This window comes from Sarcophilus harrisii, chromosome 1, assembly GCF_902635505.1.
Source record: "Sarcophilus harrisii chromosome 1, mSarHar1.11, whole genome shotgun sequence".
Taxonomy (NCBI): domain Eukaryota; kingdom Metazoa; phylum Chordata; class Mammalia; order Dasyuromorphia; family Dasyuridae; genus Sarcophilus; species Sarcophilus harrisii.
In genome coordinates, this window is record NC_045426.1 from 53,300,867 (window position 1) to 53,328,010 (window position 27,144).

General features: G+C 44.4%; 1 protein-coding gene across 5 annotated transcripts in view; it reads left to right on the plus strand.

Annotated features, from left to right (window-relative positions):
* The window catches only part of IFT122 (intraflagellar transport 122), a 68,191-nt gene that overhangs the window by 11,659 nt on the left and 29,388 nt on the right, over window positions 1–27,144 (plus strand). For 3 of the 5 annotated variants that reach the window (XM_031955528.1, XM_031955538.1, XM_031955544.1), the window contains exons 2-16: window positions 1,243–1,309; window positions 3,308–3,392; window positions 7,283–7,361; window positions 7,892–7,968; window positions 9,485–9,551; window positions 10,884–11,030; window positions 12,340–12,516; window positions 13,012–13,098; window positions 14,306–14,381; window positions 16,132–16,323; window positions 16,597–16,735; window positions 17,405–17,607; window positions 18,203–18,340; window positions 21,722–21,886; window positions 23,815–24,012. In XM_031955528.1, coding sequence (XP_031811388.1) covers window positions 1,243–1,309; window positions 3,308–3,392; window positions 7,283–7,361; window positions 7,892–7,968; window positions 9,485–9,551; window positions 10,884–11,030; window positions 12,340–12,516; window positions 13,012–13,098; window positions 14,306–14,381; window positions 16,132–16,323; window positions 16,597–16,735; window positions 17,405–17,607; window positions 18,203–18,340; window positions 21,722–21,886; window positions 23,815–24,012 — 1,897 coding nt within the window. The remainder of the gene's footprint in view (window positions 1–1,242; window positions 1,310–3,307; window positions 3,393–7,282; window positions 7,362–7,891; window positions 7,969–9,484; window positions 9,552–10,883; window positions 11,031–12,339; window positions 12,517–13,011; window positions 13,099–14,305; window positions 14,382–16,131; window positions 16,324–16,596; window positions 16,736–17,404; window positions 17,608–18,202; window positions 18,341–21,721; window positions 21,887–23,814; window positions 24,013–27,144) is intronic. The other 2 variants (XM_031955530.1, XM_012543651.3) reach the window with 2 other exon arrangements.

The following is a 27,144-nucleotide window of genomic DNA, read 5'->3' on the forward strand; positions in this document are numbered from 1 at the left end:
AAAGAGGTGGTGAAGTGAAAATGCAGAAAGAGATATGCAATTCAGACATGGCTAACATAGGAATTAGTTTTTTGGATTCTGTAGCAAGGTATTTAGAGTTTGCTTTATCTTTTTTCTTTTAAGTTGTTTAATGGAGAAGCCAAAGAGGATTGCATAAATACTAAGATTAATACAATGTTAATTGAAAATAAAACTTTAAAAATTGGACTAATAGATATTAAGCACATACCATCCTTTTAGTAGACAGGAGAAGTACTTCAATTATTTGGTTGCTTCAGTGATTATTAGTCATAGTCATCCTTTTATGCAGTTTTACTTAATTGTATTTGAGGATTACATATTGTGGAAGAGTCAGTTGTAGATGTGCTGAGGTTTTGTGTTATGTATCTAAAAATTTATTAATTAAAAAAGGTAGTTTCAAGATGAGAACAGAGAGATATCATCAGATCAACAGTTACTATTTGATAAAAACTAATAAAGTAGGAACACTTATTCATATAATTTTTTTTCATTTAGTAGAACCATTGTAAAAAGCTATGTAGAAAGAGTAGATTTTATACAACTAAAGGAAGTTGCTTCAGAGTCATATTTTAAATAATGTTATATTTCAGTGCTTTCTTTAATGGGTTTGTAAAAATGTTTGTTGTTGATGCTACTGATAAAATGTTTGGATGATGGAAAGATGAGCTTTTTGTCAATTGGAGTACACATTAAAAATAGCAATACTAATAATGGTGGCACTAGTAATGGGAATGTGTTATGATGTTTTTTCATATTTGTCATGTTATGAGATTTCTATCTTAACAGTAAATTATTATATATATATTTAGCTAATGATGCTAGCTTACTATATACTATATACATCTAAACTATTAAAACAATATTAATAATGATAACAACCAACTTTGTAGGAAAGTATACTTTGACCTATCCATACAGATCTTCAACAGCCAATTCTTCCATTCTTCTCAAACTGTATTACATAAATACTGAAACAAATTGCCAATGTTCTTGGGCTACCATAAATTGTCCTGGGCAAGTGGAGCTGTGAACACATAGCACATTGCAGAATGGGTAGTAAAAAAATGGGCTGTAAAGGGGCAGTGGTTGACTGGAATTTACTGTAGTTTTTCCTTGAGGTATATGCAGCATTTGATAATGGAATTGAAATCTATTTCCTGACCATTGGCAGACCTCACCATTTGGGTTCATAATCTTCCTTTTGTCTTGTCTCCTGTTTAGTATATATGACCTTGCATTTAAGCCCGACGGAACTCAGCTGATTTTGGCTGCAGGAAACAGATTACTGGTAGGATTTATTTGACATTTCCTTTTATAAAGTGCTTTTTCTTTCCTTCTCCTAAGTGCTCCTAAAATGTGACCTTTTTTGAGATAAAAAGGATAGGGTGGAAAAATCAATCATAACTTTTTAATGGGGAATGGAAATGGGTTATTTAAAACAGGTAAGTAGAGAATCAAAGAGGATCCTGTGAAATAATGTTTTCGTGTTACTCATTAATCTTTTTCTTTTCTGCTCTGTGATAACTAGGCCTAAATAGAAAATAGTTAATCAAGATTTCTCATGAGCAGAAGTTGGCAGTATTTGATGTTTTCTTTTTTTCTGGGGAGGAATTAAAGAAACAGGAGGGGAAAGGGCTTTTAAGAATACATGCCTATAGTCAGTGTGACAACTCTTGGCCATAATTGCATCCAATTATTTGAGGAGGATCAGAATTTCTCCAGTTTTTCAGTACATTCCAAAATTTATATACATCTTTCTAAAAAAAAGCCATCATTTTTGGAGAGTTCTTTATGTTTGAACCTAATTCCTTTTATTTAGCCTAAAACTTATAGAAATTTCACCTCACAATCCTCCTCTGACTTTTCAAAAAAAATTCATGTTTCCTCTTGTTCAGCTTTCCCTAGAAATGGTGTAATTAAGTTCTGTTTAATAATTACCTGTCATTAGGAGCTATGGCTAAATTAATTGCTCCCTTTATTTCCTTCTCCAGGCTAAACAATCTAAGTTCATTTAATGTGTCTTTTTTTAAATGGATTTTCATCGATTTTTTTTTTATATCACTTACATTTCCTCTTATATCTATATCTCTGCCCTCTCTGCCTCCCAGAGAGCCAACATAAAGAATAGAGAGAAAAGGGCAAAGGGAAAAGATCCTGGGAAACCAAATGACCTTTGACAAAGTCTGACTTTATTGTTAACTAATGTCCTCTGGAGCTTGCTTTTTTTTTTTTTTTTTCCTTTTTTTTCTTTTTAGGGACTGAGGTTCCCTCCAAAACTGAGGTCTCTGTGGTTAGTTCATTTTAGCAAGCATGAATTGAACTTCCCTCCCTGTGCTAGATGGGGCAGGGTGTCTGGGCTGTGAGCATCATTAAGTCAGAGACCCCTGACATACTATATATGGACTTTTAGAAGCAAGAACAGTTTGGAATCACCCTGAGCCTTGGCAAGTGGTCCTTTCCTCTGCTTCTCCTCCTCCTTCTCTCCCCTTTTTCCTCCCTTTTCCCTTCCCAATTTATAGATGCTACATGTTATCCCTGGCATATGCTAATGAGAGGTAACAAACTGGATGTCAGTGATTTGATCTTTGAATTTTTACCCCCAGGACCAGTGGCTTGGGTGCCTTTGCTCAAATCACTTACTTTCTGAGCCTTGGTGCCTCAGATATAAAGTGGGCAGAAGATACCTGATATCTCAAAGACAAAAGGTTGTAGGAGATAATCTTTGTGTGAATGAGATTTACAGATGACCATCATCCTGCCTTAGATGAGTCCTACAGTGTAATTTCTCTCTGTGCTTCTGAGGGGAGAAATAGGGGTTTTTACACTAAGTAGCCCAAGTTTAAAAGGGATTGGGTGGTGCCTTGGGCAGAGGTCTGGGCTGGTCCTCCGCTCTGCCATGTAAATCTGGTCTGTGGCCAAGATGAGCCACTTGAGTTTTCTCCTTAGTTTCCCCATGTCCCAGGGTCCTTGCTAGTGGCGTCGCTCAGGTTAAAATTTGGAGAGCACAAAGCCCACCATCTTCATTAGCTGCTGCTTCCTAGTGGCGTTTTACTGGGGCTGCTCCTTGGCCCCTGCAGTGTTTCAGGACTTCTGCTGGCATAGTCAGAATTGTTTCTATTAGACTGTGAGGTCCTTAAGGGCAGGGGGGCACTGTTATTTTTGTCTTTTGTCTCCAGCTCTGGCACAGCCTCTGCCACCCAGTGGATCCTTCAGAAATGTTTGCTGCCACTGCTCTCAGGACCCTTTGTTTTACAAGCGGCTAACTTGTCTTCTTTTTCCACTCTAGGTTTACGACACTTCTGATGGGACCTTAATTCAGCCGCTGAAAGGACACAAGGACACAGTGTATTGTGTGGCCTATGCTAAGGATGGTAAGGGGCCCTTGTGACTTTCCAGTCTCCTGCCAGCTCTTCTGACTGCCAGCTTCTGTTCAAATCCTTTCTCAGTTGCTTCTAGGCACCCTTGAAATTTAGTCAAGTCAGCATTGTAGGAAAAAAATGACCATCATCACACAATGATCTGTAAAGTGGCCTATTTCTTATACTTCACTGGATCTGTAAAACCATCTCTTTTGGGTAACAGTTTCATGTTTTTTGCCAACAATCTGGTATTTTCTTCTCTTTCAAATAGTTTGAGAATTGATTTCTCAGTGCCTTCAACATTGAGTTGCCTCGAGTAGATTTCCTCTGTGTACTTGGTCCAGCTTAGTTCTCTTTCTTACTTTATGTTTTAAAGTGTCATTTATGTTTCTTTAGTGAGCCCATCTAGAATCGATTTATGAAGAGTTTTGCTCCTTTATGGTTCCTCTCCCTCCTTTACCACTTACCATTGTCTTCCATCTTCCTTTGTAATGTTTTGAAAATGAATCTGAATTCTAAATGAATGTTTCCCCAATTTCTTCCATCCATCCAGTAAGAGGAAGCTCTCTGGCAGGAATGACCCTTGGGCACCCTCAGCTTTCCTCTTATAGTGACTTTTGAAGTGGTGATAATTATCATCATTCCAAGATTAGATTCCCTTTTTGGAATTAGATTCCCTTTCTAAATGGGAAATGGATTTTAGGTCAATTTGGGACCGCTGGAATTGTCCAGGATATCTTTTCATCTCTTTTATTTTTCCTAGTTTGAAGTTGAGCTTGACCTTTGTTCTAACTTCATGAAGACAGCTGATTAAGAATCAATTTCCATATGGCAAACTAGTCCTTTCTGATTTTTAAATTTTAGTTGTTTTCATTTTGTGATAATAAGTGCTAGTTATCTTATGATTTCTCCCAGCTCTCTCCTGGAAGAGCCACGAACCAATTCTCCTTTCTATTTTCCGGGGTCTACCTTCACGCCAAAGCTGCTGAATATCAGTACGTTACCTGACTTGGATTGTCAGATCATTGAGATCTTTGTTCCCTCAGTGCCCTCTGCCACAGAGGCACAGTTCAATCTAACCCAATTCAAGTGTTCCTTAAGGGCCTGCTGTGGGCAAGTGCTCAGACTTTGTTCAAGGAAGCACATAGCCGAGCTGAGGGTATGCCCAGAAGGGAAAGATGATTCCTATTTGAGGCAGTGGGACTACCCAGAGCACAGAGCACTGGGAAACTTGGCTTCAAATCCAGACTCTGATACCCACCAGCCATGGAACGCTGGGCAAGGCATTTAACCTCTGTCTGCTGCAGTCTTAGCATCTTCAAAATGGGGGTCAGGAAAGCCCCTATCAGTGTTACCGTGTGCAGAATGGGGATAACAGCAGCCCTGACCTCCCAGGGTGGTTGTGACGCTCCCCTGAAGTAATATCATAAAACACTTGGTTGGTGTCCGGTACACAGTAGGTGCTTCCCCTTACTAAGGAGCACAGAGAAGAGAACAAGATCATCTGGGGCGGGGGAGAGTGCAGACAATGAGGTGAATAGGGAAGGGCTCACCACAATACTGGCTTTTCTTGGGGACTTTTAGCTCGTGCTTGTCCTGCATTTTGCAGCCTTTTTTGCTGTACCTCCCGCCTCCATTTCCCTTCTCCTTGCCTTTGCTCTGCTTCTTCAAGGGACTTTCAGACCTGTCCTACTTAATTGCAGCCTCTGTATTTTAGCTGCTGCTACTGAAGAAGCAAAGGGCATTTCCCAGGAACCAAAGGCCATTGAGGTTTTGGTGATTTTGTGGGCTGGCATGGCCAAACATTTGATCACGTGATGCCCAAGGCACTGATAAAGCCCTTCACTCTGTAGCTGACAGGTTTTCCTGCAAGGTGGGTGTGCAAGCCTTTTCAAACAGGTTTAGAAGCAGTGCAACTTGCCCTTTGCTGATACAGCCTTCAAGAGATCCCTCCACACTATGACAAAGAGTTAGGGTTGATCTTTTGCTACATTTTTTCACTTTTTCATGTTCAGCCTAGGGGGCAGCGGCATCATGAAGTGTAAGGAGAGCTGGATTTGGAGGCAAGAGCAGGGATCAAATCCTAAATTTCCTTTTATTCTTCCTCATGGAACCTGAGATAATCGATTAACCTCTCTGGATCTCAGTCTCTTTAATTGTAAAAATGAAGGGAGATGGGCCAAGTTTCCTTCTGGCTCTTAAACCTCTTTGCCCAAGCTGCACAGTATTGGGGGGACAAAAGGATGGCAAGGGAGACACTGATCACAGAGCCATAGAATGTCTGAGTTTAAAGGACCCAGGCCCCATCCCAGGGGCCCAGACCCAGTAGGTCTGATAAGAATCTCCACTGAGGCAAATGGTTTGAAGACTTGCCTGTCTTTGAGGCAGGGAGGCCCGGAGTGATTCTTGGAGAGACTTGGGATCTCTTTCCCCACCAATCATCTTCATGCAGCCTGAACTTTCTAGGAAGGCAGAGCCAGAGCCCTGAGGGAGGGCCCAGAGGGAGCCTCTTGTCTCATTTTTCAGATGGAGAAACCAAAGCATGTTCCATGAACTTTCCAGAGGCTCATAGCTAGTGACTGGCAGAGACTTGTCTTCTTGACTCTAAGTCCAGCAGTCCACTCTGTGTCTTCATCCTTTGTGTAAATGCTGGTTCATAGGTTTCAGTTCTCTTCACTGGGATCTTGAATACTGTGGATAATGAAGTATTCCATTAAATGCTATTTCTTGTGGTCTTTCACCAAAATTGAACAACTACTTATTAAACACCTCTCAGGTGCCAGGCATTGTGGTAGGTTCTGGGCCCACAGAGACAGAATTAAACAGATCCTGCCCTCAAGAAGTTGGACCAATACCTTTTTGCCTGTCTGATAAAGCTGACTTCTGGACCTGTCCTCTAAGGAGTCCTGGGAGCCAGCCTTTGTCCATATCCAGTTGGTAGGGGAGAATGTCAGTAATGCATTTCTTTTAGTAGCAATAATCCCTGAGGCACACGTTCTAGTCTAGGTAAATTAAGGAAGTAACTGTTCCCAGAACCTTTCTACCTCCCAGATAGAAATGTCCTTTTCTTCTTCACACTTTCTCTATTTCTTTGTTCAGAGTTCTCATTTACTCTGTTCTATTCTGCCATCTGTTCATTTGCACTTGTGTCCACACTAGAGAGTCCAAGCTCTTTGTGGGCAAGGATTGTGACTTCTCCACTTTCCTGACCTGTGCATGGCACACTGCAGCTGCTTCATAAGTATTTGCTTTTAAATTGATGGGTGGTACAGTGGTTAGAGCACCACCTCTGGAGTCAGGAGGACCTGCCTTCAAATCTGGCCTCCGACACTTGGCACTTACTATCTGTGTGATTCTGGGCAAGTCTCTTAACCCTGACTGCCTCTTAAAAAAAAAAAAAAAAAAAAAAGAGTCTAGCAGGAGGTGAGAACAGGATAAACTGGAAGTGATTGAGATGTTATTGGAGGAGGTAGACCTTGTGTTAGTACCTTTAGGGCAGGTAGACTATGCAAAGGAGAAGAGAACCTGAGGGCATTTAACATAATGGGAATAGTCCAAGGAAGGTTTGGAGGGAGGGTTCAGTCTGACCCAGGTAAGAAAGGGTGAGGGGAGCAGTCTGGCTGGACTGTGGGCTCTTCCTCGTGGTCTTCTCAGAGTTGTCCCTTGGTAAGTGTTGTTGTGGATAATGATGTAACACAGGGGTCGTTACTGCCAAAACAAGGACCTGCTCAGAGGGGAGACCATTTTCTAATGGTTTCTGGATTTGGCAGGTGGAGGAAAGGGCCCTTTCTGACACTTTTGCTCAGGAGGCCAGAATTTCAACTAATTCTAGTACTTTGAAATGGTTGTTTAAAACAAATGTGAGTTAACATGGAAGGTTTTCTTTTTAAAAAAAATTTTAGGCAAGCGTTTTGCTTCTGGATCAGCTGACAAAAGTGTTATCATCTGGACAGCAAAACTGGAAGGTATTCTGAAATACACGTATGTATTTTTTAATACATTAATTTGACTCTTTCTTTTTGAATGATTGTAGCAAAACAACTTTAAATATTTTATGTAGAACTCTTTTACTATAATGATTAGGCCCCTGCATATTTCTATATATGGGTCTGTTTGTGTGTGTGTGTGTGTGTGTGTGTGTGTGTGTGTATTTGTGTAGGGGATGGGATGACATTCCTACATTCTGAGAAAGATGAAATGTCCAAAATGAAAACAATGAGAATGGAGAACTGAGATGTCATCCATGCCCCACTTTTCACAGGCATTCATGGCTTATCATGTAATTGGAATTTGATAGGCAATTTCTCTTTCTACATGTTCATCCTATTTCCACATTTGCAGTTAGCAAATATTTGTCCAAATCCCAGAAATTTTAAAATACTTTAAGACTGTTGCTGTGTTGGTCAGCTTTTGAAGAACTAGTGGATATAATCTAGGGTGATGTTCTGACTTGGAGGACTCTTCAGTTGGAACCATTGAAATGTAATATGGATATCTGTCTTTTCTTCTAGACACAATGATTCCATACAATGCGTCTCCTACAACCCTGTTACCCACCAGTTGGCATCTTGTTCCTCCAATGACTTTGGTAGGCTTGGTTTCCTAGAGTTCTGTCCTTGAGTGACTGTTCCACTGAGAATGATCCCCAAATCCAAGTATGGCATGGTGGTTTGGATGTCACTCCCCTATTATGACACCATTTCTGAGATAGCCAAACGTTGTAGAATAAAGGATTTTATAAAAATGTGTTAAGGATGGGAGGGATCCTTTTTAAAGAAATTTAATATTTTATTTTTTCCTGAGTACATATAAAAACATTTTTTTTTAACATTCATTTAAGAAATTTTTGAGTTCCAAATTCTCTCTGCTCCCTTCCCCCCCACCAATAGGAAGGATTCTTGAGAGAGGATGGTTCTTATAGGAAGACTGGGGGCTCTCAGGAAGGGAGAGGTAACCAGCAAGGTGCCCAGAGGAGCTGGTAGAGCACAGAGAAAGGGCACAGATCATTTTGTTGTATCTTAGTCATAGGAGGCATCTGTTTTTTTAGTTCAGTCAACTAGTGAGTTGTCTGCACTGAAGACAAGGTATGACAGAAGTGACAATAATTTACATAAAAGTACATGACATATGACCTCATCTGATACTCACAACAACCCTAGAGATAGGTGCTATTATTGTCAGCGTTTTAGAGCCAAAGAAACTGAGGTTGAGAAAAAGTAAGGGATCGCCTAAAGTCACAGTAAAGTACTTCTGGTAGATTTAGAGCTCCGCACTTTGACCTTCACTGGACTAGGAGGAAAATAGAACTCCTTAGGCAAACCATTCAATCATGCAAATCTTCCCTTTCCTTCTCTGAAAAACAGGTCATCATACCTGGCCAACCTCATGGGGTTGTAGTTGGAACCAAATGAATTCCTTAAAGCTGGTGCTGTAAGCAAGGCTGAGGACGGAAAACTGTGACATAATCTTAAGACAATCCTGAAGTGCTTTTCTGAAGACTTGGGATTGCATTGTAGAAAGGTTTTCTTTGCACCAGATTTATCTTCCTGATTTTGTTGGCTCACACTGGTCGTAGAAACTATTTCTATTTCCTGAACATAAATCAGCCGGCAAAAGCCGGCCCACAAGCAGGAGAAAGTTGTTTTTGCCAGGGATTGTGTGGGAACTCGGGAACTTATCTATTTTGAAACTTTAAAGTTGGTCTTTATTATATATGGGAGCCACATAGAAACCCGAGGTTTCACAAAATGGGTTTACTTCTCAAAGCTCCCTGATTGTGTTTTAGTTCAATGGAACTGAGAGGGTTTGGAAGCTGCAGGCAGGAGTGACTCACTTGCTGATTTGCTGACTGCCCAGCTAGGTAGGCCTGTTTTCTGAGGTTCAGTGTCCTCTCAAAAAGAGATCAGGGACCAACTGCTTTTTAAGGGCCCTCCCAGCTAAGAGTTGATGATTTGTGCTTCTTTAAATTTCCATCAACAACAGATGGACTTTGTGGCTCCAATTCATGTCACAATTGATTTTCCTGTAGTCATTGTTTGTAATTCAGCAAATCCAGCTGAGCTTTATTTATTTATTTGTCTTCCTTTCCCTTTCTCTCTCCCCAGGATTGTGGTCTCCTGAGCAGAAGTCTGTCTCTAAACATAAATCAAACAGCAAAATTACCTGCTGCAGGTGAGCATCCGAGAGTGAGGAGCAGTGTGAGAGGGCAGAGGATGAGGAACAGGGCTGTGAGGATTTCACTTAAAGCATATCTGGTCTTTCTTTTTCATTTCAAGGAAAGATGAATAGTAGAGATGTTTGTTCTTCCATTGCCAATGGGGGGGGGGGTAGTTGGAGATAGAGAATTAGAGGGGAAGAAACAGAGAGTCAGAGAGACAGGAAGGAGAGACAGAGAGGAAAAGATAGTGACAGACAGATGAAAGATGGAAGGGGTTGTATAGAGAGAGACAGAGACAGAAAAAGAGGGTGAGGAAAGGAGGAGAAAGAGAAAAAGAGGGGGCGAAAGACAGAAGAAGAGACAAAAACAGAAAAGGAGGATGGGGGAGGAAGGAGGAGAAAGACAAAAAGAGAGGGGGGAGAGAGAGATAGAAACGGGGAGAGCTCCAGATTCCCTTTGGGTAATAATTATGATATAGAGAGAAGCCTTGTTGGTGAATATCAGGTGGCTGGAGGGGAGATCCTGAAGCCTTCAGCATTGCAAAGTCTCCCTGATTTGTTGTGAGAAGGTATCACCCTGAGTGAGGGCACTGGGTCCCTTTTTAACCTCTCACTGCAGTAGTGATCTAATAGTCTTCTTCTCCATATCCCCTACTGCCTGAAGAAGTCAAAAAGGACATCAGATGTGGTTCTCTTCATTTGTTCTCTGAAACTAGTCCTAGATCAATCTTGAAATCCAACTAGAATTTTTTTCTTAAATTAACTTTTAATTTTATTTTTATTCTGCACTTTACGAACCCCAAATAAAATGGGCAATTCCACATCATGCATGATAGAACAGAAAAAAGGGGTTGTACATGGAACTGCAGGTTTTCCTGGGTACGGCCAGCCTTTCTTAGGAAATACATCGTGAGGTCAGCTTGAAGCTTTTTCTGCTTTTCTTGTTTGTTCTTTGTGGCCTTTCTTCTTTGTTCTGCATTACTAAAAGGCTGCCTCAATGACCCTTTTTTTTTTTCCTGCTGTTGTGTCCCCATTCTCCCTCACCCTCTGTTTATGACCACTCCTTTGGAAGAAAAAAGAAAAATCCCTTATAATAAAAAGGCATAATCAAGAAACACAGTCCCCCACTGCTTGTGTCCAGAAATGTTTGTCTTTGCCTGTACCACCACTTCTGCCAAGAGGCACCCACACACCCACACACCCCCAAGAATTCTCAAGTTCTTCAGAGTTGTTTTTCTTTTAATCCTTCCTGATGCTCCCTGAAAGTTGTGTTCATTTGTCACTTCTCACCCCACCTTGTCATCTGTTTGTCTCCTCGGTCATTCATTCTCTGGGGGTCCTGAGCAGCTGGACAAATGATGGTCAGTACATTGCTCTGGGGATGTTCAATGGCATCATCAGCATCCGGAATAAAAATGGGGAGGAGAAGGTGAAGATTGAGCGGCCAGGAGGAGCTCTGTCCCCTATCTGGTCCATCTGCTGGAACCCTTCCAGGTACTAGTATCTGGCTTATTTTTTTTCTTTCAGAAAAATAGTGACTTTTATGAGAAGATTTCTTAGAAGGTTTGGTCCTTGTTGCCTCCTTCCAAAGATTAGCCCTTTTCACAGAGGTCCATCAGTTGGTTTAATTCTGCAATATGCTGGATTGAAATAGAACTTTAACTCTTTTTGGGGAGGGATGTAGAGTAGGTGCCATAGGTCAGATAAGGATAAAGCCATTTTTCAGACTAGTCCAAAGTTTTTGGATTTTTTTAATCTGAATAATTCAGATCATATGAGTCCTTTTCCATTGTCATTGAATTATGTCCCTATCTTCCCTATCTCTTATGTCCCTATGTCCCACTTTAGCTCTTTCAACTGTATCCTGAGATACCCCCTGGGGACTGGTTTAATAACGAAGATATGTTTTGTTTTTGGATGCAAATATGTTTTGGACTTTTTTCCTTCTCCTTCCTATTAACTCTTCACTCCAAGCAAAGGCAAATCACTGGTCTTTCTCTGAAATGTACCCACCTAGTATTAAAGAGATAGACTCTTGGCCACCCAAGACCAAAAAAAATCAATCAATTAATAAATATTTGTTAAGCTCTTACTCTGTGCTGGGCCACTGGGCCAAGCATTGAGGATAACAAAAACAGTCACTTTCTTCATTGAGTTCTTTGGCTTCCATTTGTTGAGAAGTAGAAGTTTTCAAAGAAATTAAATTTCAGCAAGTGATTTCCTTGAGAATCTATAAGTGCACAGACTTTGGTATTAGCCCTTCCTGATTTAGGGCATTGAGCACCTAAATCCACAGCTGACACTTTCCTTCCACCCAGGTACCTTTGAAGATGCCAAATGTAATAAGGCATCTTTCTGCTGCTTTTTATACAGATTTTTCCAATAGCATTACAGCCCCAGACCCCCGGGCCTCTTGAAGGTTAACTGGGAGACACCCAATTTTTCCCAGTTCATTGCTGTACTATTTTTCAGCTCAGTGGCTTTTTAAAGTGGGTGCTGCTAGGAGTTCTTTGCCTGGTGTGCCCCAGACCTGGCTGCTGCTTCCTGAGCCATTTTGTGTGACCCACATTCCACCCTCTGGCTCTGGGGCCCATCTCAGAGATCCTGCTGTTGGACTTGGTGGCCCCAGACGACTTTGTAGCTTCAGCCCATCGTTTTTAATTCATGAAAAACAGGATATTCAGTGTACCTGATGCCCACATTCTTCTTAGGTTTAGCTTAATCTCCCTGTTAACATTTTGAATTTATAGCTTTAGTGTAGTTCTAGCTAATGTGATCATGAATGAACAATTACTGTCTACAGCCGATGGGAGAGTTTCTGGATGAACAGAGAAAATGAGGAAGCCGAGGAGGTCATTGTCAACAGATATTTTCAGGAAATACCTTCTGCTTTGAAGTCAGCCGTGTACAGTAGTCAGGGTAGTGAGGCAGAGGAGGAGGAGCCTGAGGAAGAAGAGGACAGTCCCAGGGACGACAACTCGTGAGTTTGTAATAAGGATAGTTAAAGTTAGCCCTTCCCCAATGAGAACCCAGGCCTCCATGGGAGAAGCCCCTGAGGTAGATCCAACTAGGAGGGACCCAAAGAGTTCTCAGGGATAGAAGCCCCTGTGTTTCCGGGAGGTGCCATGTAGCACAAATAACACACACACACATCCCTTCTGCCGTCATCCTGCTATCTCACCATCTCTGTGAAAAATAAAAGGCTTGGAACTTTTAAAAAGAGTAGTACTAGCATGTCTAACCTATATTGAATTGCTTACTCTGTGGGAGGGAGAAAAATTTGGAACACAAAGTTTTGCAAAAATGAATGTTGGAAACTATCTTTGCATGTATTTGAAAAATTAAAGAGCTGTTACAAATAGCAGTGCTAGTTTACAGCTAGGTCTGTAACTTTTGAAATTTTACATTCCATAAACCACATTCCCCCAGAAAGTCCTTTCATTCATATCCTTCACCATCTTACCATCTCTCACAGGAACGGGCTAAAAAGAATAAATCAGGATAATCAGGAGAAGCAAACGTGCTTGGTTGTGCCACACAGTCACTGCATTTATTGGGAACAGTGAGTTAGGGAGGGGTGGACCCATGGAGGTGGTGTCTTGGATCTGGAGTGCTTGTCTCCCTGTGTAGACCACATAGAAATCAGTGACCGTCCCTTGTGTGTCTCTTCCCCTTGTCCTCATGGGATGTTTGTATCACCTAATCGGTTTGGAAACGTGTCCCCAGCCCTGGAACATGGGCTGGTTATCTCCTTCTCAGTGCCATGCCCACAGTACGGTGGCACCTGTGGTAACTGAGGGAAGCTGCCACAGTCTGGCCATGTCATGCTTCTCTGTCCGGAACTTAGCTTGGCACAGACTCTCGGGTTTTCTATTGGCTTACTCAGGACTGTGCTCTCCTCCACTGACGGGTTTCTACTTGTGTAGTCTGTTGTACTCAGGGACCTTCTCCTCCCCATCTGGACATGGCCCAGCTCTTGTGAGTTACTCTAGGTATTCTTAAGGGGATCCCTACACTTGGACCTGCCTACTGCAAGTGATTTTTTTCCTGGAAGTATTAAATGACTTTTATTAACTTGTTCCTGATGGGGTTTGATTTATTAAAGGGCCTAATTACCCTTTTATTAGATTTAGCTGGTGACCATTTTATCTGTGGTTAAAATTCAATGAGAGAATCATCTAGGTTTCAGATTTTAATCCTTTCTCTCTATTAAGGAGAAAAAGAATTGGGAAAACTTCATGTGTTGATTAAAAAATAGATGGACTAGATTCTCCCACCCTACTTTGTTTGCAAAAGATCTACTTTCTGGCTTCTTTTTCTTGCCACCTTCCCCAAAATATTACAGAATTTAAGAAGAAAAATAAAGGTCCTAGGCCTTTTAAAAATAAAGTCACTAGATCTTCAGTGCTTTAAATCCTGCATTCCATAAATCATGTTCCCTGAGAAAATCCTCAATTACACCTTTTTATTCCTAGGCTTCATTGTCTCTGACTTTGGTAGGACCCAAGCAGGGGAGCCAAGGGTAAAGGATATTCAATTAAACAATAGTTCCCAGGGGGAGGATGAACCTTGCCTCATCTTTACCACATTAGACTGATTGATGTATGGTGCTAAATAGCAGCAGCCTTTGGCTCCTGTACAATTGGGCAGTGTTTGGCCTCTTGCAGCCAAGAGCTATATTTTCCTTCCTGGTGTTTCTGAATCCCTTAGGAATGAATGCATCTATAGGCCATTGCCCTACGTGACCCTTTTTGTCTTTTGTTAATTAGAGATGAACATAATGACATCCTGGCTGTGGCTGACTGGGGGCAGAAACTCTCCTTTTACCAACTGAGTGGCAAACAGGTGGGTATCGGGTCCATTAGAAACGTGGCTGCTCTCCTCGCATGAGGGGCACCTTCGTTCCTCCGAGACGGTTGCTTCTGTAACTCTGGCTGAACATTCACTCTTGGAGTTGGTTTTCCATGCATCAGGCTCTGTTGTGGAGCCCAGGGGATTCAGAGTGTCCTACCTGGGGCCTGGTAGAGTGCGACAAATCAGGCCGGCTCCTCTGTGGGCTCCCCTTAGCATCGTGACTGCTGGAAGACTTCCTTCTCTAAGAGGAGAAGCATGGAGCTCAGTCCTCATCATTTGTGCTTGTGTTCTGGTCTCTCTTGATTCTTGAGTTCTCATTTCTTCTAACTGACAGAACAAGGACAGATGATGGATGGTCAGAAAGTAGTTCCTTTTTTTTTTGGTGAGGCAATTGTGAACAGAGTTAAGTGTTAAGTGTCTGAGGCTATATTTGAACTCAGCTCCTTCTGGCTCTACTCACTGCACCATCTAGCTGCCCTGCAGAAAGTCTCCTTTCACGTCATGCCCTCCATTTGAGTCTTTGGTCTTATTTCCACAAATGCAATTTTTTTCTGACTTTACCAAAAAGGTATTTTTTTTTTTTTTTTTTGAGCAAAGCAATGTGCTAAACACTGAGGAAGGAAGAAATAGCCCCTCTCCTCAAGGGGTTTACAGTATGGTTGAAGAAAGAAGTTGTTCATATGTGAAAGATTTAAGTCATAGTGTCGGGAGCACGCACTTGCCCCCAAAGTGTTATGAATTGTAAGTGCTGCAGATATTCAGACATGGGGGAGGTCAGCCAGTCATCAAGCACTTACTCTGGACCAGGCACAGAGCTGAACATCGGGGTATGATGAAAAGCAAAAATGCCATCTCTCAAGGAGCTTCTGTTCTAATGGGGTGGGAGACAACGTAAAAAATTATATGTGCAAGACATCTACAGATAAATGAGGGGCACTCTCTGAGCAAAGACATTAGTAACAGAAGGGATTGAGGAACCCCCCCTACAGAAGGTGGGATTTGAATTGAATCTTCAGATAGGGCAGAGAAGCTAAGAGGCAGAGGTGATGGGGGTGCATTCCAGGGCTGGGGAGCGGCCTACAAATAGGCAGGGAGTTGGGGGCCTCCATGGGGTGCTGCGTACAAGGAATGGCAAGTATGCACTGAGCGGGGATCCCAGGGTTGTGGTGGAGAGCAAAAATCAGATCAGATGGGGCTGGCCTGAGAAGGCTCTGAAATCCAAAGAGGAATTTTGTGTTTGATCTTGGAGGTGATGGGGAGCCCCTGGAATCCACTGATTGGCTGTTTGAGGGTGTGGGAGGTGTGGGCAGACCTGCACCCTTGGGAGATCGTTTTTTATTGAGTGGATTAGGGAACCTCATGGAGGAGGAGGACTTGGATCAGGCCTTGAAGGAAATTAGAATTTGGATATATGGAGGAGAGAGGAGTAGTTTGAGAAGGAGGACCTTGAGCAAATAAAGTCCTTGGAAATGATGCATTGGAAAGTGAGCTGGCCTTGGAATCAGTAGAAGGGATTTAATCCCTCTCTATGTGATGGGGAGGGCATGTCACTTTACCTCAGTTTCCTTTTTTGTGAAGTAAGAAAAAAGTGTTTGTACTACCTACACACTTCTCAGGGTTTTTAATGAAAAAGCTTCATAAAATTTTAAATACTAGATGAATGTGTTCTTTTTTTATCATATCACATTGAGATTGTGAATTTAGAGTGGTTTATTTTGCCTGGTTTTGTTTTCCTCTTTAGGTTGGGAAGGATAGGTTACTGAACTTTGATCCCTGCTGCATTAGCTATTTTACCAAAGGAGAATATATTTTGCTTGGAGGATCAGACAAACAAGTCTCTCTCTTCACCAAAGATGGAGTGCGCCTTGGGACTATAGGGGATCAGAATTCCTGGGTGTGGACGTGTAAAGTTAAACCGGATTCCAATTACGTGGTAAGAAAGGAAATTCACTTGATATTTATTTATTTTATGTATAGGCCATATATTACTATATAATTATGAAATATAATACAGCCTATATTATATAAGACATAATAAATTATATATCCATATATTCTGCTCTCAAGCAGATGTTGAACAAGGAAAGCAAATATGTATATATTTGCTTCTGTCCTTGTTAAGGCATCAAGCATTTACAGTGGATAATATTTGGAGACTCTCCATAGAGAATAGGGATCTTAGGGTTCTCGTCGTTCCTTCTTCTAGGTGATTGGCTGCCAGGATGGGACAATTTCCTTCTATCAGCTCATTTTTAGCACAGTGCACGGGCTCTATAAGGATCGTTACGCCTACAGGGACAGCATGACGGATGTGATTGTCCAGCACCTGATCACGGAGCAGAAAGGTAGGAGAAGCCATGCGGACAGAACCCCGGGGGAGCGGGCTGCGCGGAGCTGGCTCTGCAGGCCTGACCTCTGCATTGGACGTTGTAGAAGTGGCCGCCCGTGGGCAGCTGCAGCCCTGCAGCCTCCCCACTAGAGGTCACTCTCAGGACGTCAGGAGGACTCGGATACCTGAGCAGATGGTGGGTGGGCCAGGGCCTGCCCGGAGGCCTCTGTGGGGACGGCCCTGAGGGGGTCTCAGACTGATCCCCAAGGCTGCGGTGGGTGTCTGGCTAGTGTAGACCCGCAGGTGTAGCCTGTGCCACTCGGTGGAGAGGCTGCCTGGTGAGCCAGAGTTACTGATCCGGTTGGCCCCTTTCTGGTCGCCTGGGAGCTCCCGTCTCCTCCCTGCCCCACGGAGAGAACCGTGGCAGGGCCGCTCTGCGCATGAGGTGGGGATTCTCCGAGGAGAGCCCGGTCTCGTGCCCTGCGGGGTCCTCTCCATTGCAAGCCCCCTGGCCCCAGAGCCCTGGTGGGGGCGTGGCGCTCCGAGTCTGCGCCTCTGACAGTCTCTTGCTGTCCGGGCCTCCAGGAGCTCGTCCCAGCTGAGGAGCCGGCCTGGCCACGGCCTGTGGTATGCAGGCGGAGGGTCCCCGGCCTCCTGGCGACAGACCCGCGCTCTCTCTCTGCAGTTCGGATCAAGTGCAAAGAGCTGGTGAAGAAGATCGCCATCTACAAAAACCGGCTGGCCATTCAGCTGCCCGAAAGAATCCTGATCTATGAGTTGTACTCGGATGACTCCTCAGACATGCATTACCGAGTTAAGGAAAAGATCGTCAAGAAATTTGAGTGCAACCTCCTGGTGGTGTGCTCCGATCACATCATCCTCTGCCAGGTCCGGAGCTGTGTCTGGGGGGTGCATGCTCAGGTTTTCCCCAAGGGTATCCTTGTCAGCTCAGGGTTTTTAAATGCAGTACAGGAAATTTTATTTTAATGGGATTTGGCCTATAGTTACTAGAATATTAGTTAGTAACACAGGAAATTGAAGTTAATTTGCATTTCCGTGTAGATTTTTTTGTGTCTATGTGTATGTGTGTATACAGCCTAAAAATGATAATTAAAGCTTAATGCCCTTTAGGTGTTCAAAGAAAGAATTCTCAACCAAGAGAAGACCTTGTTTCCTGGGGAATAATTAAAATTCACAGCTCTCGACCAATATTAATTGATATTTGGGGGTGCTTTGGAAGGAGGAGCACCTAGCTTCCTAACAGTAGAGCTGGATTTGGGTTCGCTTGGAATAAAATGGAGAAAGTCTTGCATACGTCAGAAAGTATTACTGCAGAATGAAGTATTTCTGATTCTATGTTTCTTTAAAATCCAGAGCTTTATGAGAATCTTAGCGATATCTCTGTTCATAGGATAACTTCCTTGGGTAGGGCCAGCAGTGTTTTCTTTGTTAACTGTCCCTGTGAATGATATTGGATTTCTAGGAGAAAAGGCTGCAGTGTTTGTCTTTTGGAGGGGTGAAAGAAAGGGAGTGGCAGATGGAATCCCTCATCCGTTACATCAAGGTGATCGGGGGCCCTCCTGGAAGAGAAGGCCTTCTAGTTGGCCTGAAGAACGGCCAGGTGAATGTTTGCCCCTTGAGTTTGTGTGGGGAGGATGTCCGTCTGTCTGACCGTCTGTCTGACCATCTGTACACCATCTGCGAAGCCCAGGATAGCTTTGACACCAAAGCCGGGTTTCAGGGAGTTCTTACAGGGTCCAATTTTCCAGGGGCCTGAGGAAGGCAACCCGGAGGGTGGCTTTATGCCCCCGGGAGCCCCGAGGGCGGCGTTTCCTAGTCCTCGGCCCAGTGGAAGAGCATGCCTCAAATTCTTGGCGTGCTCACACACCAGGGGAATTGTCATTGCAGCCGCTGAGCTGGAGGAATCAAAAGCGGATTGGGTTACTGAAGGTCACCCCGAAATGGGAGGGTTATTAATGCCTTGTGGGGGAGGGAAAGAGAGAAACTGTGGCTTGGGTCACATTCATTTGAGTGAAATGAATGGATCTTAGTTTGAGTCTTAGATCATACTTCTAACTTGAAACAAAAGGCTCACAGCCTGGCTCCTCTGCCTGAAAAATGATTGACCTGGTTCCCTCCACAGTCGGCTCAGCCTTAATGATCGATGCTGTCCGATAACAGGAGGCCAGCTTTGTGGTCCCTGCGCCCGCCAGTTACCTGCAGCTGGGCCTTCCTCCTCCCTCCAAACCAGAAAGGGGGTTTTGCTTTTGCTAGAGCACGATGCCCTGATTATGGCTTAAGGACTGTGCCAGTCACAAAAGTTAGATGCCCTTCAGTGCCCATCCAGACCAGCCTGAGCCTGAAAGGAATCTTCACTGTCACTCCCCGAGCAGGAAAACCCCCTTCCCCTGGAGGTCTGAACTGGCTTCTTTCACATTGTTTCTGGTCTTGTCTCTGGGGCCAAAGAGAATCAGTCTCCTCCTTTTTCCATTTGACAACCCTTCAGAAATACTGGAACGCAGCTCTTCTATCTCCCCAGTTTTCTCTAGGCTAAAGGTCCCCAGGCCTTCAGCTCGGGTTCCCATGATATAGACGCAGGCGCTTCCGCCCTCCTCCTGGCTCTCTCTTCTGAAGCCCTCGGGCTTGTCATTCACACCTGAAGGAGGCCTCCACAGCTCTCAGACCCACGTGGGGCACCTGGCAAGAGGGGACGGCATTTGTCCGTATTGCATTTGCCTTAGCAGCTTTAGCCCAGTGTGTGATCCAGTCTGTTGGGAGCTTTTGGATCCTGCCTCTCTTGCCCAGTGTGTTAGCTGTCCCACCCAGCTTTGTTATCAGCCACTGACTGCTTACAATCCCTGTGAAGAAGTGTTCTCGGACTGGACTTTCTCCTTCAGGATTACTTCATTGAGAAGCTGTGACCAGATGAGGAACTAAATGTGATTCAGGCCTGAAACAGTCATTAGAATCTGGGACTTGGCCAATGTCACTTTCTCCTTTTTAAAAAACTGTCTTACTACCAGCTGGTTCATCATCCAGCCTGCTTCCCCTGAGGTGGCTCCGTCCTGTACCCTTCTCTCTTTCCATGACAGCTAAGTGGCATAGCCGGGGGACCGAGACACATCTGCCCGCAGACCCTTCCTGCCTGGCTGGCCCTGGGCCGGCCTCTGCTTGCCTCAGCTTCCTTTTGTGAGAACAGGTTTTCTGCGAGATTCAAAGGAGATAGTTGTAAAGTGCTTAGTACATTGCCCAGCACATTAACGTCGGCTCTCCTGGTGGCCAGTGTCATTAGCTATACTTTCTCACTTGATGAGTTCCTGGCTCCCATAGTTTAATTATCAGCTCTATGTAAATGACTTCCAAAGCCACTTTTTAGACACATAATGCCCAAAGCAGAACTCAGGGTCTTCCCTGACTTCCCAGTTCCACTCCTCTTCCACACTGAAGGGCAGTTAGTGGTACAATGGAGTCAGGAGGACCTGAGATAAATCCAACTCAGATACTTCTTATTTGTGTGATCCTGGCTAAGTCACTTAACCTCTGTCTGCCTCAGTTTCCTCAGCTGCCAAGAGGAGTTAAAAGCCCTCCTTAGGGATTATTGTGAGGATGGAATGACATAACATTTGCAAAAGGCACTTAGCACAGTGCCGGCACATAGTAGGCACAGAATAAATGCTTATTGCTAGCCACTCATGTCCACTCACCACCGTATCTTGTCATTTTTGCTTCCAGAGAGTCCCTTGCATCAGTACCCTTCCCTCCTTCTGTAGCCAGCACCCTGGTTGGGACCCCATTGCCCACCTCAGGCTGTTAGTGATCTTCTACTTGGTCTCCTGGTCCCTGCCACTCCAGGCCGGTCTCAGCAGGGCTGTGACGTGGTCTCCCTAAGGCACAGTTCTGAGCACTCCCCTTCCCTTCTAGCTGAATGCCTTTGCTCGCTGGTGCCTTTAGGATCAAATGTAAACTCCCCTAGGGTTTGTCTTTGAGAGCCCTGGTCCTGCTCTCCTTCCCACACTGGATGGTGCAGCCAGACCCGCCTTCTCCCTGTTGCTCACACTGACACTGTTGCCTTTGTACCCTGCATCCTTGAGGCTTAGATGGCCTCCCGCCTTGTCTCTGCTTCTTGTAATCTCCCATTTCTTCAAGGCTCATCACATGCTGCTTTCTTTGTGAAATCTGTGCTGATTCCTCTCTGAACACCCTCCCTTTTGAATGACCATGCGAAACCATTATATTTCCCTCTCCTCCTTTTTTTTTTTTTTGCATCTAAGTTCTCTGAAGATGGTTCCTGTTTGAATCTTTTCTTTGTATTCTGCGTGCCGAATCTCTTAGTGTTGGGAGAATCTTGCACAAACTTGCCCAAGTGTGGAAGTTCTGAATGGGATGTATGAGGACTTGAAAGCTCACTTGTGGCTTCCCTGGCAGAGTAGCTTGTGTGCATTAGAGACAAACAAATGGTCTTAAAGATGAGGCTGTCCATAATTTTTCTCTGAGGATAGAAGCATTACCTTTAGTGTAGTGACCAGAAACCCTGTATGAAATTAGTGGGCACTTGAACCATTCTGTATCTAAAGAGAGGAAGAGCTTGTGTGTCAGGATTTTCTGCATGATAAGGAAGCAGTTCCATTCAGTTCCCACACATTTATTGGGTATCTATTAAAGAGTAGGGCTTTCCTTTGAAAAGAGAAGGATTGCTTTTGCCTGGAAAAATAAATTCATCATCCCATGTTAGTTTCTGACTAGAATCTCCATAGGACAGAACATTCAGCCAACCAGGGCCGAAAACATTTATTTTGAGGCATCAGGGTAGCAATTTTGCAGTGAACCCCCAATTTTACTCGTTAGTATATGGTACCTCCCCTACTTAAGGTAAAAGTGACTTGAGTTTCTTATGAAATTATCAGGAGCCATTTTCTCTGTGCTAACAAGCTTCTCAGATGTTACCTGTGTTTAGGGCTTCCCCAAAGATAGTAACTAACTCTTGTAACTGAAACCTTTCCAGATCCTAAAGATTTTTGTGGACAATCTGTTTGCCATCGTCCTGCTCAAGCAGGCCACGGCCGTGCGGTGCTTGGACATGAGTGCATCCCGAAACAAGCTAGCCGTGGTGGATGAAAACGATACTTGCCTGGTGTATGATATTCACACCAAGGAACTGCTTTTTCAGGTAGGAAATTGGAACAAGGCAGATGGCCCAGCGGAGAACAAAAGGTCTTTCCGTCTTCCTCTCTTTATTTCACAGGAGTGTTAGTATGCCGGGGAGATGAGGGACAGGCTGGCTGGTATCCACCGGCTTCCCTCTCCTCCCTCTAGGAACATTACTGCCCAGTTGTTCTCACTCTGCAGATAGTGAGGGTCAGTTTACATGAAGTAGGGAACATGGGGAGCTGGAATCTTGACTTGACTGTGCAACTATTTCCAAATAGCAGAGGAAGGCTAGGGATTGCTCTGTTCCTTTCTTGAGCCCCTGGTGTTTTCCGGAATTCTGCTGATAGTATAACTAGTGCCTCTAAGCAAGGGTGGGAGAGGATAAGTAACATACCTGCTAATTCAGAAGCTACTTCCTGTTGCTATAACCGCTGACCTTCTAAGCCAGGGGTGGACTTGAATTCCAATGTCCTTCCCATCCCCCACTTCCACTTTTACTCCCTGCATTGAAACTACTTTCCTCACCCTCACTCCTGCCTCTAGTCCTTATCTGGGGAATACATAAACCTTGTATATCTGGTGGAGATCCCTAAGCCAGAGCTCAGGAAACTGGTAGAAAGGGCGAATAAAATTCTTAGAACTTTCCCTTGGGTATAAAAAGTCCCTTGACTGCTAGTTTTGATTTCTTTTTGAAGTCTGTGTGAGGTTCAAGACTTAAGCAGGAAATTTTGAAAAACATCCCTTGTTGATTGCATTTTTATAGTATATAAACTGTATATGTAGTTTTTTCAAAAAAAATTTTTTTTAATTAAAAATTTTTTAATTTTTGAAATTTTTAAAATTGTATACCCATTTGGAAATGAAAGATGCAATGTTGAAACAAGTGATAAAGGTCATATGTTCTTTTTTTTCCTGTCAAACTTTTATTTTTTTCTTTATAGCATCTTTTTATATAGAGAGTTCCAAATTCTTTCCCTCTCTCCAGCTTCTTTTTCACTCACTGAGAAGGCAAGCAGTGTAATATCAATTGTACATATGAATCAGGCAAAGCATATTTCCATATTAACCATGTTACAGAAAAAGCAAGAAAAATAAAGAAAGTGAGAAAATTATAATTCAGTTTGCATTCAGAGTTCATTAGTTTTCTCTCTGAAGATGAACAGAATTTTTCATCCTGAATCCTTTGGAATTGTCTTGGATCATTGTCTTTATCAAAGTAGCTAAGTCATTTACAGTTGTTCATTGTACAGTATTGCTGTTGCTGTGTCCAGTGGTGGTCTGGTTCTGCTCACTTCACTTTATATCAGTTCATATAAGTCTTAGCATATTTATTCTGAAACCACCCTCCAGGTCATTACTTATAGCACAAAAGTCCTCCATCACAATCATTTACCATAACTTATTTAGTCACTTCCCAATTGATGGATGTATCTTCAATATCCAATTCTTTCCCACCACAAAAAGAACTACTACAAATCTTTTTGTACATATAGGTCCTTTTCCTTTTTCTTTGATCTGGGCTACAGCCTTAGTAGAGATCATTCTGGGTCAAAGAATATGTATGGTTTTATAGTCCTTTGGGTGTCTACAACTTTACCAACAGTACATTAGTGTCCTGATTTTCCTTCATCCCCTCCAGCATTTATTATTTCTGATAGGTGTGAGGTGGGATCTCAGAGTCGTTTTAGTGTCTGTTTCTCTAAAAAATAGGGATTTAGAGCATTTTTTCATATGACTAGAGAGAAATATTTCTGAAAATAATTATTATTTAATTATTTCTAAAAAATGCCTCCTGTTCAATTCATTTGACCATTGATCAGCTGGGGAATGGCTCTTGTTTTTATGCATTTGAATCATATATTTGAGGAATCAGAAGGTTATATTTTCTTATGGGAAAAAGCCCTTTGTGCAGGTCTGATGTAACGGTCATCACTCTGTACCTCCTAGGAACCAAATGCTAACAGTGTGGCCTGGAACACTCAGTGCGAGGACATGCTCTGCTTCTCTGGAGGTGGCTATCTCAACATCAAAGCCAGCAACTTCCCGGTGCACCAGCAGAAGCTCCAGGGCTTCGTCGTGGGCTACAATGGCTCAAAGATCTTCTGTCTCCACGTTTTCTCCATGTCAGCAGTAGAAGTGCCCCAGGTAATTCATCAGTCAGTTCGTCAGTCCTTTCTGAAAAGATTCCCGTGTGTCAGGTACTGTGCTAAGCCCTGGAGATGCAAAGACAAAACAGTTCCTGCCCCTCAACAAGCTTACAACATATAGAAATCAACCTGTGGACAAACTAATAGATTCTACAGGGTTCTTTTTTGGGGGGTGTGGATGGTGAGTAGGAAAATGAGTGAATAAGCATTTATATGACTCCTATTGTGTGCAGGCACTGTGCTAAAAGTGCTTTTCAAATATTATATCATTTGATTTTCCTAATGACCCTGAGAAGTAGGGTGATGTGATTATCCCCATTTTACAGTTGAGAAAACTGAGGCAGCTAGGGGTGAAGGGACTTGCCAGCCAGTCAGTGTCTGAGACAGGATTTTATCTCAGGTCTTCCTTGCTTCAGGCCCGGTGCTTTATCTCCTGTGCCATCTCACTGTCCCTTGTAGAGAAGGGGAGAGAAGTGAGGGGAAAAGTTGGGGTGATAGGGAAGCGGCTGGAGAAGGAACATCTTGGGGGGAAGACAACTTCCAAAGAAAAGTAGAATTTTCAAGGCTAATCCTGTTGAACTCTGTTTCTGGAGGTTCCTATGTGCCAGGGGCAGGGAGCAGAAGAGAAAGTGAAAAACAAAGGATTCTGGGAAGAAGACTCTCCTGTCCCTCCCTTTGGCCTGCAGGAAAGAGCTGCGGGTTTTCTCAGGGTTCAGAAGCTCTCCGCAGGGTCCAGCAGCAGCAGCAGCAGCGCCCTACCCCAGCCTCCTGGCCTGCTTGGTTGGAGCACAGCCTCTAGCCTGAGGAGAGAAACCTTTCTCTAGGCCTTTTCTCTACGGCTCGCCTCCAGCACCTGTGGGGAGGCCAGGGAGGAGGGAAGAAGCCTCCCACTCACTCTCTGGCTTCTTCTCCAAACGTGCCTCCTCTTGGGTGATAGTTGGTTTGTCAGGCAGCGGATCCACAGACCCTGAGAGTGTAGTCAATCCTGTGGCTCAGGGTATTTTTATTTTATTTTTAAAATTTCCATCCCTGGAGCCTGAGACAAGCCTGGCTGTTCATTGTTAGTATGGAGCATCGAGGGAGCCTGCCAGCACGAGCTTGGGGGTGGGGACACACGAAGTGTGAGATCACAGCCTAAGGGACTAACTGGAGAGACAAGACATGGGCCCACTGGGAGCGCCCCGATGGGGACCCACAGCCTGGGCCGGTTTCTCCCCTGCCAGGGACTCCCACCTGCTCTCTTCCTGTGCTGGAAGTCTCCAGAGCTCTCCGGAACTCCCTCCTTTGCCCCCTCCTGCGAACACCCTTGCATGGCTCCGACTCAGAGCCTGTCATAGGATGCGTCACAGTGCGGGTCATGGAGGCAGGGGACCCCACAGGTGCTCTGAGAGCTGTGAGCAGGAGGCCTAAGTCCCGGGGAGAGAGGCTGGGACAGAGCCTGGAGCCAAGAGGAGGATGATCTGTCCTCCCCCCAGGAAGCAGTTTGGTCTGGGTGTTGTAGGCAGGAAGGTGAGGGACGACTAATGATAAAGTAATAACCGATCGAAGCTGGCTTGTTTAATGGGCTTTGAGGTTTGCCAAGCTGTTTTAAAAAGGCCTTATTGGATCCCCCAAACAACCCTGCAAAATAATTGCTTTTAATAGTCCCATTTCACTGGTAAGGAAGACAAGGCAGAGGTTAAATTCTTGCCCAGGAAGGAACCCTGCCTCCATGGCCCACAGTGCTCGCTGTCAGAGCTGTGTGCGGGTGGGTTGAGGGAGATGGCCGACGAAAGCAGCTCCGGAGACTTCCAGCGCAGGAGAGCTGTCTGGGGGGAGTCTCTGGGAGGGGAGAAACTGGCCTGGGCTGTGGGTCCCCATCGGGGCACTCACAGTGGGGCCTCAAGGGCTTCAGGGGAGCCTCGTTCGGGGGCCTTGGGAGGAATGGGCCTGGAGCTCCCTCCCCTCTGGGCCCCGCGGTCCCTGGCTTTGGATCAGGGCCTGGCCTGATCAACATGGTGGCCAGAGACTGCCCCAGCAGGGGGTTATGCCACAGGCTGGATTTAGAGCGAGAGAGACCTGGGACCAGGGAGATAAGTTAGATGTTTGAAGAAATGCAGGCGTGAAGGGAGAGGGCCTGGGTGTGAGGGATGCGAGTCGGATTGCAGAAGGGACTGATGCAGAAACTATGTCAGTCAGGCATCTCCCTGAGGAGGAGGGACGCACAACCCCTGGAGCTTTTATTCATTAAATAGGGAAGTGAAAGAGGGATCCAAACCAAATGTGATTTTGAGCTTAGATACCCCAAAATGAGATTCTCTTCAGTGACAGAGATAAGGACGTCAGGAGGGAAAGGCGGTCTGGAGACAAAATGAGTTGATGTTTAGATCAGAATGACTCGGTGGCAGGACTTACATGCTCAGCAAGTGGATGGTGATGTGGAACTCTGGGAGGAGATAGCAGGGCTGCAGACACACTCGGGATTGTCTATGAAGAGGTAAAAGCTGTGAGTTTCCAAGGCTGAGGAGGAAACCTTAAAAAGTTTGATTTAGAAAGCGGGAGAAGGAACGAGGGCCAGCTGAAGAAAACCTTGTGTCAGAGAGCTTGGGTGCAGAGCACCCTCGTGTCCACAGTGACCATCGCTGAATATCCTGAAGGGATCTGTGCCGCAGGACGGCTTGCCCCGGATCACTTACCCCCGACTTCCCTGCACCTTGAGAGTCTTTGATTCTGTGAGGTGAGAGTCTCAAGAAGAGATAGATAGCCAGGTGACCCGGGAGCACAGAGAGCCTGGGGCTGCGGCACAGCCATGATTCCTGGACCCAGAGCAGCCAGTACAGGGGAGGCGTGGGGATCCCTCACGTCCCTGCTGAGCTGCAGGATCCCTGAATCCTTGCCTGCTTGGCTCCATAACCCAGGCTAAGGCATCCAGCTTGACTGCTTTCTGCTCTCCCTGCAAAAGAGGAGGTGCATTTCCTTTGCTTTGTCTCTTGCCTCCTAAAGTCATAAGTAAAGCATCAGAGATGCAGTGGACAGCGTTGCCTCGTGGAAAGACCACCAGGTTGGGAGTTTGGATGTCTGGATTTGTGCCCTGCCAGTGCCATTGTCTGTGAGACCTTTGTTAAGTCATTTAACATTTGGGCCCTGGTTT